Below are 13,172 nucleotides of genomic sequence, written 5' to 3'. Positions count from 1 at the left end.
AAGGGGGACCCCCTTCCCCAAAGAGGAAGGTGGCAGGGCAGCGCTTAGGCCCTGGTTGAGAGCAGCAGCTGACAGTGTCCTGGGCCTGTCCAGGCTGAGACGTGCAAACTAGCGGAACCCCGCCGCATAACTGAGCCAAACAGGTGGGTGTCTGACAGCCCGCGCTGGGGTAGCCCCGCCGGTGTCAGCAGCCCGGGCAGGAGGCGGGGGGTTGGGGCTGTTTTAACTGGACTGTGGAGTCTGGAGCCCATGAGACAGCCGGGGCTACTCCCGCTCGGCCTCCCAAGGTAGCCTACGGCACGGCACGGCACGGCACAGCAGGCGGCAGTATTGTGACGCGCCCGGCCTGCAGGGGGCGCCCCCCGCTCCGCTCGCCTCAGCGTTACGAGCTCGCGGTTTGACTCACTAGACGCGCCGGGCCGGCCCTCCCGCGCGCGCACGGAGTCTAGGGACGAGGCGCGCGCGCGCGCGCTGGCTCCTCCCCCTGGCCGGGGCGGGCTCTAGTCAGCAGCTCGGCAGCGGCAGGGTGATTTACGTTCGGACGCTGCGCAGCTCGGAGCAGGCAGCACCATGGTGAAGATCGCCTTCAGTTCTCCCTTCGCCCAGAAGGACGAGCCCAAGAAGGATGCAGCCGAGGCACTGGTGGCTGACAAGGTGCGGGACGGGCTCTGCGGGGAGCGAGCCTCCTCCGCCGCCGGGGAGCGACGAGGGGTACCGGGCCGCCGCCATCTTCTCATAACGTCTGCTGGTTGGGGCCGGATACAGCGCCCCCAGCTAGGGGCTAAAATGGCGGAGGTTGAGGGGGCTCCCTCTCGACTCCCCCTGCCTTGCTTCCGCCTGCCGGGCGAGGGGGTCATCGCCCCTGCCGCGCTAGGGGGAAGAGGGGCCTCCTTCGGTCCCTACACGAGGGAGGTGCCTGGTCACCTTCTCCCCCAGGCCCACAGCGGGGCCGGGGCTCAGTGGCCTGCCCGGTGAGCTGCCACCGCGGATCGGGGCGATGGTTGCTGCGGTGCCCTTGTCCTGCCCGGGCCGCTCTTGCGCTTGCTCGGGGAAGCGGACGGGGAGCGAAAAGGAGGAAGGGAGGGATCCATTTTGTGTGTGTCGGGTGGGGCAGTGTTATTGTTCCTGTCTCTAATGGAGGCCGGCCGGGGAGTGCAGGGCCTCTCCGCTCTGGCCTCCCCACAGCCATTTCCTTTCCTTTAACCCACTTTCTGTTTGGATGGCGTCACAGATTGCTGGGCCCCCCGCAGGGACCCGAGCTAGCCAGTGTGCGGCGAGCTCCGCTCAACCAATGAAAGCCCTGCTGCGCAGCGAGCGCCGCAGCTCCGGGCTGGGGAGCCAACGGGGGGCGGGGGGTGACTTCTATGGAAATGCAATCGCACATGTCCTGCTTTATGCTCTGTGCCACCCTTCTTGAGCCATGAATCCTCAACATCTAGGAGTACGTCCTGTTCCGTCCTCTGCCAGCCCCGAAGTTAGCTTTCAAACCTCTCCACGCTCCCAGTCAACAGTGTGTTCTCCTGCTAGGGGATGATTACACGGTAATTAACGAGCTGACCGGAGTGTTTTCAAACTCTAATCTCTGTTTTAAACGTGGCACTCTTGCATAAGCATTCATAGTGAAGTTGGCAAAGAAAGTATTCTGGGAGGACTGAGCCAACTAGCTCAAGCAGTTTTGTATATTTTACCTAAATCATGTGGCTGGTCAAAGCCTTTTTGTCACTCAAAATTGGTTCTGTCTGAATATGCAACTGCCATTGCTATTATGAAAGCATTGTTGCCAATTATTAGGAAAGATGGAATTGTTGTAAACTGTATAGGGTTATGGCTTGTGATCTGACCTACTTTGTGTTGACTGTATTCTGCCTTTCAAAATATTCTATCAAACTAAACTACATACATCTATAGACAAACTCCTCACTCCAACTCCAGGGTAATGTAGCAGATGGTCTTAGAGGTGCGTGAATACCATGCAAATCCACTTAGCCAAACTGAATTCACTTTTATTTATGTTCATTTCCTTTTTGCATTTGGTACAATAGTAGAAAGCAAACAAGTTTTCTGGCACAAATGTTTGCTGAAACAACACATTTTAAGAGAACACCAGAAAATAGTTGTACAGAACACATTTTAACTCAGATGTCAGAGTTCACACACAGAATCTCTTTCTAAGATAAATAAGCAAACAGCAAATAAGAACATAAGAAAGGCTGTACCGGGTCAGACCAAAGGTCCATCTAGCCCAGTATCCTGTCTACTGACAGTGGCCAATGCCAGGCGCCCCAGAGGGAGTGAACCTAACAGGCAATGATCAAGTGATCTCTCTCCTGCCATCCATCTCCACCCTCTGACAGATAGAGGCTAGGGACACCATTCCTTACCCGTCCTGGCTAATAGCCATTAATGGACTTAACCACCATGAATTTATCCAGTTCTCTTTTAAACTCTGTTATAGTCCTAGCCTTCACAACCTCCTCAGGTAAGGAGTTCCACAAGTTGACTGTGCGCTGCGTGAAGAAGAACTTCCTTTTATTTGTTTTAAACCTGCTGCCTATTAATTTCATTTGATGACCCCTAGTTCTTGTATTATGGGAATAAGTAACTTTTCCTTATCCACTTTCTCCACATCACTCATGATTTTATATACCTCTATCATATCCCCCCTTAGTCTCCTCTTTTCCAAGCTGAAGAGTCCTAGCCTCTTTAATCTCTCATATGGGACCCGTTCCAAACCCTTAATCATTTTAGTTGCCCTTTTCTGAACCTTTTCTAGTGCCAGTATATCTTTTTTGAGATGAGGAGATCACATCTGCACACAGTATTCAAGATGAGGGCGTACCATCGATTTATATAAGGGCAATAATATATTCTCAGTCTTATTCTCTATCCCCTTTTTAATGATTCCTAACATCCTGTTTGCTTTTTTGACCGCCTCTGCACACTGCGTGGACATTTTCAGAGAACTATCCACGATGACTCCAAGATCTTTTTCCTGACTTGTTGTAGCTAAATTAGTCCCCATCATATTGTATGTATAGTTGGGGTTATTTTTTCCAATGTGCATTACTTTACATTTATCCACATTAAATTTCATTTGCCATTTTGTTGCCCAATCACTTAGTTTTGTGTCTCATGACTTGTGTATAGTCAGCACAAACCAACATAATTGTTTTTTTTTCTTTTCTATTATTATAAATTGAAATAAGCACCCATCTAGATTGCTTAGGGTACCATAACAATTAGAACCACAGTATTCAGTAGCACACCAACATGTGATTTAAGTAATCACGTGAAAGGATGGGGAACTATTTAATGGTATATATGAATAGTATCAGTACAGTATCATGATCAAGATAGGCAGGTACAAAATTAAACTGACCTCAATAAATGTAAGCTTTCTTTAAAAGATGTTTTATTTTGTGCCACAATCTAAATGTCTGTATGGTGAAACAAATTCTCACTACACATAAAATGTAATAATTTTAAAATGATCTTTTTCAACCTACTACTAGTGGCCATTTTGCTGAAGCAATACTTGTTACACCAGTAGTATGCAAGCAGAATGTCCGATAAACCAGCATCTGACATGGACAGAATTGTGTTAAAACTGATTACTTAAGAGCTAGTTCCTTCCGTATGTGAATTTTCAAGTTTGCGCTCAGCAAAACATGGATATCCCTTTTAAAAAAGGAATTCAGTAATATTCTTACAAAAGGCCCTTTTAATGTGCTTATTTATTTGTATTCCAGTAGTGCCTAGGGGTACTAATCATGAATTAGGGTCCCACTGTGCTAGGCACTAGGCAAAAACAATAGATGGTCCGTGTCCCAAAGAACTTGGAATCTAAGTCAATAGTAATCTCTTCCTGCACTAACTTGTCATGGGAAATCCGACCTATAGATGTTTTTTGATGTTTTGATGCTCCATTTGCTCAGCATATGCTGTTGGGTGTGTGTGCAGTTGGCAAACATAGCTAAGGGACACACAGTCAGTTTAAGATAACACTTATCTGAGAGGTTTGCTTCCATTTCTTAGAAGTAACATCTACTGTTACTTCTCTGAATAAAAATATGTTCCCCATTTGTTGTGCATTTGGCAACACTGTGTATAGAGCCCACCTCCTGGTTGTATGGGCCTCTTACACAGCAACAGAGGGAGAAGATCACTTAAAGAATTGGAAAAGGTTATTGAAAACTGGGGGTAATAGGATGACACTGAGATATTTACATAGCATCTGGTGGGCTTTGCTTTGATGCACTCTCTCCTGTCAGGAATAACTTACTAAAGGAGGTCATTGTATTAAACAAAAAACCAAGTTTTAAAAAAGCTTTGATGAAATAAAAATGATCTTGTCTGCTGCTTTAAAAGTTTTTGAAACTTGCTGGAGTTTCTTCAGTTAAGATATTTGAAGAAGGGTAGTTAGTTATACACCTGGATAGACAGTTGAGAGGTGGCCTCAAGCTCATTAAATCTGTTGTATCTTGAATGTAAGACATAACAGTGACATTTTGAATATTTTTCAAATTGAGTTAAAAAATGGCTACTCTTAAGGTTAGTGGAAATGTTTTTGGTTTTTTTGTCTCTCTTCCCCCCCCCCTCCCCCCCCCCCCCCCCCACACTTTGAGTCTACTGTGAGCAATTATTTATTTTGAATATTCTGAAGTGGAATAGTTTAACTTCAGAGGACATGCCATTTTTGCCTAATTCTGGAATTCCAAAGGATTTTTGAAATTTCTGTTGTTAGCTATATTTTTACACTAAACACTTTCATTGCACGTGTTTTTTAAAAGGTTGGTCTTAAGTTGCCATGGCATCATACCAGGAAAACCTCTCAGATACAGCTTCTTTTTCCCAAGAGACATCTCTGCAAGTGTAGCCATGCGCATAGTGACACCCTATGTGGATCACAAGTCAAGCTTGAGCACTTAAACAGGTAGCAGAATAACGATGACTGTAAATTCCAGGCAACTAAATTGTGTCAAATCTCTCATTCCTTTTTCTATAAAGGATCCAGAAATTGCAACACATGGAAATGAAAATTCATCTGGAAGATGTTTATTGACCCTTTTGGGTCTTGCATTCATCTTAGCAGGGGTTGTGGTTGGTGGAGCCTGCATCTACAAGTACTTCATGCCTAAGGTAATGTGAATATTTATTTGTTTTGTTCAGAATAAATGTTTGGTTTTGTTAACTTTCATATTTTGACAACCCAAAATTCAAAATATTAACTAATTGTAAACAGTACGTTTATTACAGGATTTCTGTCATGGTATTGATAAAAATTCAGGCTTAATAACTGAAATGAGTGACAGGCCTTGACACTTGAAGCTTGGGTAGAAAAGAACTACACTAAATTTCTGATTTAGTGTTAGATTAAAATTTAAAAATAAAATGCAACACCAAAAAATAACAGAGCTGACTTTTTATTTTTAGCATAAGGTGTACCGTGGGGAAATGTGTTACTTTGAAAATGAAAATCAGGATCGTGCTCTAGAACCGTACTTCCTGCCCATTGCAGAAGAAGCTGATATTCGGGAAGATGATAACATAGCAATCATTGATGTTCCAGTTCCGAAGTTCTCGGATAGTGACCCAGCAGCTATTGTTCATGATTTTGACAGGGTGAGTTTAAAACGGGCATTTTAATGCTTTTAGAAAATGGATGACTTTTACTACTGATGTGTCCTCTGGATGATAGCTTTAAATGTCAGCTTTATGTGACTTTGTTTTTGAGACTATATCCTTTCAGTGTGGCACCAACAATTCTGCATCTCGCACTTCTAGTAATGAAATGTCTGTTGATAATCTGCCCCTTGGTGTTAACAAAGTTTACTAGTCTAGATGTAAACTCTAGCTACACTGCTCTCTTAAAACTGGAAGTCTTTTCAACCATAAAGTAAATGAAACAGGTTCATTTAACAGAATGGATCTGTCAGCTGCTGTGTGATTTGACAATGTTGCCCATAATAGATTTTGTAACTCCTGGGAATGAATTGTGCAATTTGAACTGGGGAAAGGAGAGTTTTGAACCTGAATTGGGACAGGAGAGTAAAATCTCTCCCCCTCTTTAATCCCATGAAGTTAGCAGCTTTTGGCTGCTAAAATCATGTTTGGGTTGGGGAGGGAAGGAGGAGGATAATCAGCATGATGTGGGTGTTTTAAAGATGTTTCATGACCTGCTAGGTTTAGCAGGCCAATACAGTGCTTTCAAGCCAAACGCTTTTCCCAAGAACGGGCTATAAAAGGGGCTTTCTGATAATATGAGACAGTTTTCCTCTTCTCTCTGGATTTGAGGGAGTCTTTCATGGTCATATGTCAAGGGAGAGACTGAAAAAGGCTACAACTGGGGTTTCTGTGTAATGAAGTCTACCTGGACTATTGTTGAACCTTTATTGAGAGCAAAAAAATCATGCTGAAATGCCTAAGGAATTACTGCTTACTAAAGACTTAATACATTTTTTTCTCTTCTAACCAGTACTGAAACTCTCACTATTGTTTATGTATAAACATATCACTTCTATAAACAGAAATTGCTTTGAGTACTTAGCGTTGGCATCTACAGTTGTTAAAGATAGATTTGGGGAGGGGGTCGGGTCAGAATCTTGCCATCAGTTGAAGAGACTAGGCAGCTTATGGTAACCTTAGTGAGGTTCTGCAAAGTATTATGCTAAATTATAGTTCATACAAATACTCTAGTCTAGCTATTTATATTAATAACTACACTGCCCCGTGAGGGTTCTGTATCTTATAGCTAAAGGCATTATAATGTAACTGGAAAGTGACAAATCAGGGTATGTTTCCAGAAAACTAGCCAGAACATGGATGTACTATTTCTGACTAGAGCCATGTTTTAATTAGGCTCCTATAATTACAAGAAAACATCTTCAATATACCAAGTCCTCTCCCTGATACTAACTGTCATAAGATGCTCCTTCCTGGTAGGAAGACTCTCTTTTAATGTATTAAGGCTTATACTCCCGTGGTCTGTCTTTCATTTTGAGTTAGGAGGTTCTCTTATGCAAGGTAGAGCTGTAGCCTTTTTCATTTTCTGAAATTACCAACAATAAACTTATTTTTAGTTCCATCACTGCTTGGTCTAAAAATACTAATTCTGTTTTGATGTTTTTAATATGCACTGATCTTGGCCTGCTAGATACTTAATGAGTTTTGTGTTTCACAGAATCTAACAGTCAGTTGTAATCATCACAAATTAAGATAGCACTTGATTTATTGAGAACAGCTGTTAAACTTCTTTCCATAATAGCTTCTGACTGCTTATCTTGACTTACAACTGGGTAACTGCTATGTGATCCCTCTGAACACATCCATTGTTATGCCACCAAGGAATCTGATGGACCTGTTCGCAAAACTGGCGGTATGTACAACTTCTTCACTACTTTGAATAGTATAGCTAAAGGAGTGAATGGATAAAGAATAAAGAACTTGAGTTTTCAGGGTAACTGCTCTCAGATACTAAATATCTAGCTTTAAGAAAGCTAAGAACTTGCAAATAACATCAGATCTGGCCACTATGGAGAAACGTGCAGCAGAATTTGGAAAACCGGTCTGAAATTGGAAGTTACTGGAATGGTTTGTGTTGGTTAAATAGAAACTTTCACAAAAGAACTGAATTCAGTTGCTCTTCCAATTGTTGACCTCAAATCATTCACTGAAGTGCAGTTGTGAGTTTATTTCATGATACAAACTCAAAACCAGTTGCGTGGTAACTGTTAAATTCTGAAACAAATTGGCGCTTTCAACGGACTCTGCTTTTTTAGAGTTAAAGTAAGAAAAACCTGATTTCTGCCTCCAAATGAGATTTTAAAACGGGGTGAACTTTCCCTGGCTGTGTTTTTATGTAGATATTTTTTCAAAGCCAGTGTAGACTTCCGCAATTTGAGCCACACATCAGCTTGTTAAATACAGCAATATAATAATTTTTCACCTTCATGAAGACATTAAACTTTCAAATAACCTAAACTTTATTTTTTTTAAACAAACATTTTTAACCCAACAGGAAACCGGTATTAAAATTTGACTTGATCTTAAATTTTAGGGGTTTTTTACCCAAAACCAAGAAAATCAGATGGCCTTTTGAAACCATTTAAAACTTCTAATATTATTCAGGCTCTCTGCAAACTAAAGAAAAACAATGTGTCATAACAAAGCATTGAAATCAATAGACTGTAGTTATCACCTCTGACCAGAGAGACAAAGTTTAAAGGCTGCTGGTTTCTAGGTTTAGTTACATGTGTTGGAAACAGTAATAACTTTTGCTAGGAAGTGCCCATATCTCCATGGAAGCAGACTTTATAATCCTTTCTTATGTAGTATATGTGCGTTTTGAAAAGGAGCAGGCATGATAGTGTCTAATAGCTGGACTGAAGGAAGAGGATCATGTTTTAGCATGTTGCGCACTGCTCTTCTGGTCATGAACATTACTACACCTCTACCCCAATATAATGCTGTCCTCGGGAGCCAAAAAATCTTACCGCGTTATAGGTGAAAGCATGTTATATTGAACTTGCTTTGATCTGCCGGAGCGTGCAGCCCCGCCCCCCCCGGAGCGCTGCTTTACTGCGTTCTATCCGAATTCGTGTTATATCGGGTCGCGTTATATCGGGGTAGAGGTGTACTTTTCCTTACGATACCATATGCTATAGTGGGCATGTGAAGCTGCTGCGTCTACAGAGAAGTTATATCTGTCATGTCATTAATATATTTGGAAGCAATACACACAAGAGTGCAGCTACTCATGGTATTTGGAGATAGTTTGCCTCAAATAAGGAAAATACAGAAATACCACTTTTGAATAATGGTGGGAGGTTGAACAGTTTGCTTAGACTGTCAGACTTAATTCAAGCTAGTTGGGGTACTATATTAGGAAAGTTATAGTTAGAAGCTAGACCCACTCTCACAACACAAGCACATCAAGAAATTAACAATTTGAATGTGACCCTCAATGATGGGTAGGTAATGTTAAAAATGAATCCTGTTTTTGTTTAACAATCTAATGAACAGAATTAACACTCAAATCCAGTGGTGGTCAAAATTATGTATTCTTTGTTATGTGACCATCCAGAAGATTAATACATTTCTTAAAAGAACATTAATGAAGGAATTTAACTCCCTTTTCTTTTTTTTTTTTTTTTTAGACTGGTTCTTACTTGCCTCAGACTTATCTAGTTCGTGAAGAAATGGTGGTAACAGAAGAGATAGATAATGTGTCTGATTTGGGCATCTTCATTTACCAACTTTGTGTAGGAAAAGAGACCTTCAGACTGCAGCGCAGAGATCAGAGAGCAGGTGAGTGTTTCCTACAGTATAGGAAATATACTACCTCAATAGAGAGGGGAAACCTAAAAACTTCACTCCAGAAACAGGTAGGTGTTAATGCCCCACTAAACAGGCTATTGCTACGTTTACCTAAATTTTTATTTTAATATAGTTTTGTTCCCCTTTAGAGTTTTTGAGTCTGAAGATTTTCTCCTCCAATGAGACATGGTCTATTACAGGTTACAAAACCCTCATTGATATGCCCAAAACACCAACCTGAACATGAGTTCACTTTCACTCTTTTGTTCTAGTCAGAGGTCCTGAGATGATAGAGTATTTGGAATTTGAGAAACTAGCTTGTGTATCAATCTTGTTTGCAGGGGTGGGAGTGACATCCAAATTTAACAGTCTAATGTTTGGATAATTGGCCTTCAGATAATAGGGGATTTCTCTTTTGTTAGATTGTACAATTTGTCAGAATGTAACTATTTTAGATGCTCGTTGTCACAAGTAATGAATACTTCGAGGGAATCTTAAAAGGAAATCTGAAATACAGATGCCTAGATCTGCATGTGATACCAATTGACTTTCATGCTTTAAATCCTAAACATTTTGATGCAAGATTCAATTGCAACCAAACTAGAGCACTGCCATCTATTCAGGAATGAATTTGGTATGTAAGTGTTTGAAGTGGGTCTAAATACACAAATATGCCACCAAAGCCCTAATGATACTGGGAGCTTTCTGGTCATCACAGCTCTTTAAAGCACTCGAGGGTTTTTTAATACTAGAATTACTGTATGTAGTTCACAGTATAGTTATGTCAGTCCCTTCTAGAAATTAAACCTTTGCATCCTAATATGTAGGGGCTTGGTTAGAGGAAGTTGTTTGCCAAACAATGAACTTGTCCAATTTTCCCTCCCTCTGTGTGAGATTCCTTTTCCCTGCTCCATTTTACAGTGATCCTCCTGTCTGAAGTGATCTGAAAGGGTATTCCTTCACAGCCTGTTGGTGCTGCTCTTTGTATCTTAAATTTGCAGGTGCTTCTCATAGAATATCAGGGTTGGAAGGGACCTCAGGAGGTCATCTAGTCCAACCCCCTGCTCAGAATAGGACCAATCCCTGGGCTGGCCAGGGAGCAAGGGACCCTAATAATATGTGCTGCTGTTAGGTAACTGGTACAACTCCACCTTGTCTCAACATTTATCTTTGTCTTCTTCCTGCTCCAAATCCACCGGGATTTTGCGTGTTCCTTTGATATTGTTGCTATTGGCAGAATAAAACTTTGAAGGATCAGTTGTTTTGTTTCTGCTTCTGTTCTGCTGACAGCAGTAGGAAAGCTTTATATGCAGAAACAGGGGAATCTCTCAGTCCCCCTGAGAAGCTTACAAACGTGTGGGGGAGGATGTTAATTTTAACGCCCTTGGTAGGCACACACTTTTTTAGTTCAGATGGATGCTCTGTCCCAGTGAGTGGTCGATGCACTGAAGACTTTGCGTAGTGGACTGCACTTGCCTAAATACGAGATAATCCGTTTTCTTTTGCTCTAGCGTATTAACCCTCCATTAGTGTTGCTGACATGCCATGCTAATGCATTAGCATTGACTGCAGGAGTTCAAATCTGCCATTTACATGAGTTGCTTGCATGTAAATCTTTTCCAGGAAATAAGTAAAACCACTTTACTGCGGTACAGTACGTTGCTGTAATTAAGCTGGTTTGCTCTTACATTTTTTTTTTTTTTTAGGGTTTTGTAATTGTACTGTTTAGAGAATTGCTTGGGTCTAAAACTCTCCATAGAAAATCCTAGTCTAAAAGATAATGTCTTGTTATTGATATGCAGTAAATGCTTCCATACCCTATACAACCAGGGACACTAAAACTGATGAAAATCAAATGGTATATTCTCATTTTGCAAACACTGCTTTTGGGGGAAGAGAAGAGGAAATAATGAGAAGAGACAAGAATCATGTACTTAGTAGACCTTCCATTCAACTGTTACTTCCCAAATGATTTCCAGGCCTGAGATTGGGGATTGAAGACACGGTGCCTTTAGTTAGAGGTCCTCAACTCTTGGAGTTCATGTCCTGGATTTTTTTGTCACTCATTTGTTGACACTTGAAACCATGTTGTTTTCCCAGGAAGTTCTTTGGGCTTGGGGAACAGAGGAGGAAGGACAGTAGTGTGTGGCTTGTTTTTGTTCTAGTAAATTTTTAACTGAGACTCCATATACAGGGCAGTTTTATACCGAGTTACAGAACTTCCGACTGACTTTATAAACTTTCTGCAAAAGCTATTTTAAAATAAGCTAAAATTCAAAGCGAAGGCCAACTTTCTTGTCAGTTTATCATAAAAGTATAAGCAGACTGTTAGCAGCTAGTACTCTGGAGGAGACTTTCATTGGAAACTCGTGTTCTGTTAAACTATCCAAACAAAACTGTTCCTAATAGTCAGCTTCTTAGCTTTCATGAGGTATCTGACATCACTGAGAGCACTCCACTAGGGAGACTGAATTTGATCAACTATTGCTTTGATTACAGTATTGCCGTGTTTCTCTTGTCCTTCTGTCTAATCGTTTTTCATTAAAACCACGTGGGAGAATCAATTTTGCTACGGTAGGGGTCTGCTGCTGACATGTACTGATAGTGCTCAGTCAAGTTTTCAATGTATTTTATCCATTGTTAGCAGAGTGGCAATCAAGGGCACGATCATATTCCTATCAGTGAGTGGAAGCTTTGCTATTTTTTTCTCTGGGACCAGGATTGGGCCCCAGAGGAGTAATCTCTGCAATATTTTGGTGTAAGTGTATCTGGCTGAACAAAAAAGGATTGCGTTCCGCAACACCCTCTCTGCAGCCACTTCAGTTTTCTGAACCCTGGAGGGGAAAGAGGAACCAAAGGGAGAATTTTCCGCAGGAGCTTGGAAGAGTTATGAAGGACTATGGTTTAGTAGAGGGGCTTATGGCATGACCTTAATTAGTTTAGAGACAGCAGCTTACAGTCTGAAGGGCTAAAAGGGTACTAGAAACAGAAGGAAATATACATTTATTCATAAGCGGTATTTAACACCTGTTTGTTTAGCCCTAGTATAATGTCAACACAGCTCTGAGAATAGTGGCTTTTTATATTTAATCAGTAGAAACAAGCTTGTGTACAACCATAGTGACAACTAACTGAATGACCTTACACTACTATTGAGTACTTAATTGTATATTGCCAGACCAAGCTAGTCATAAACTGTTATCTCCTAAGAAATACTTCTAGCTATCTGTAAAGAACACAATCTTGTAGCTTGCTAATTTACTTTTTTCTTCCACCCAGGTCTCCAGAAGCGCTCAGCTGAGAACTGTCATACAATCAGACACTTTGAAAATTCTTTTGTGGTTGAAACAAAGATCTGTCAACAGTGAAAGACACTGGATGGAAAGTGACTATTTCACATCTTCATTAAAAAGTCTGAGCTTTACAGTTTGACTTCTAAATTAAAATGTGCAGTGATAATCAAAAGCCTTATTATGCATCTCCTGTGTATTGCTTGTATTACAAAACACAAAATCACCGTTTCAGCTTTCTTTGATCCTTGGTATAACAGAATATTTTTAGTTGTCTTACGTAAAACTGAAATTTGAGACCTTTAGAAGAAATGTGTTATCAACTTATCCATTGAATGTGTCTGACTTAGAATTTTTCTGGGAAAGGCAGAAAAAAAAAATGTTAATTGATTCCTTGGTCAGAATTACTCCTGGGGGAATTCTATACCACTATGCATGCACAGAATTTATGTCCCTGCAGATTTCTGTGTTTCCCCGCAGAAAAATGACTTTTTGACGGGGAAACAAAGGGAAGCCACAAAAGTGGTCATGCGACCCTCCTCAGCAGTACATTTTGGGTGCCCAGGA

The 13,172-nt window shown here is 41.3% G+C and overlaps 1 protein-coding gene across 2 annotated transcripts; it reads left to right on the top strand.

The window, feature by feature from the left end:
- Nucleotides 1–482: 482 nt before the first annotated feature.
- ITM2A (integral membrane protein 2A) lies at nt 483–12,936 on the top strand. 2 transcript variants are annotated; one of them, XM_065411255.1, is made up of 6 exons: nt 483–654; nt 5,008–5,139; nt 5,434–5,622; nt 7,265–7,375; nt 9,156–9,306; nt 12,595–12,936. In XM_065411255.1, the coding sequence occupies exons 1-6, from the start codon at nt 571–573 to the stop codon at nt 12,681–12,683; spliced, it is 756 nt and encodes a 251-aa protein (XP_065267327.1). In that variant the 5' UTR covers nt 483–570; the 3' UTR covers nt 12,684–12,936. The 2 variants fall into 2 exon arrangements, with proteins under 2 accessions (XP_065267327.1, XP_065267328.1); XM_065411256.1 differs by lacking the exon at nt 483–654 and adding an exon at nt 4,110–4,183.
- Nucleotides 12,937–13,172: the final 236 nt, after the last annotated feature.

Source organism: Emys orbicularis, chromosome 9, assembly GCF_028017835.1.
Source record: "Emys orbicularis isolate rEmyOrb1 chromosome 9, rEmyOrb1.hap1, whole genome shotgun sequence".
NCBI lineage: Eukaryota > Metazoa > Chordata > Testudines > Emydidae > Emys > Emys orbicularis.
The sequence above is the reverse complement of the archived record's forward strand: the minus strand, read 5'-3'. Positions and strand labels throughout refer to the sequence as shown.

Coding starts and splice junctions, on each gene's coding strand:
- ITM2A (XM_065411255.1), top strand. CDS start 571: ATGGTGAAGATCGCCTTCAGTTCTCCCTTCGCCCAGAAGGACGAGCCC. Junction 5,623..7,264: donor TTGTTCATGATTTTGACAGG/GTGAGTTTAAAA, acceptor TTTCCATAATAG/CTTCTGACTGCTTATCTTGA. Junction 9,307..12,594: donor GCGCAGAGATCAGAGAGCAG/GTGAGTGTTTCC, acceptor TCTTCCACCCAG/GTCTCCAGAAGCGCTCAGCT.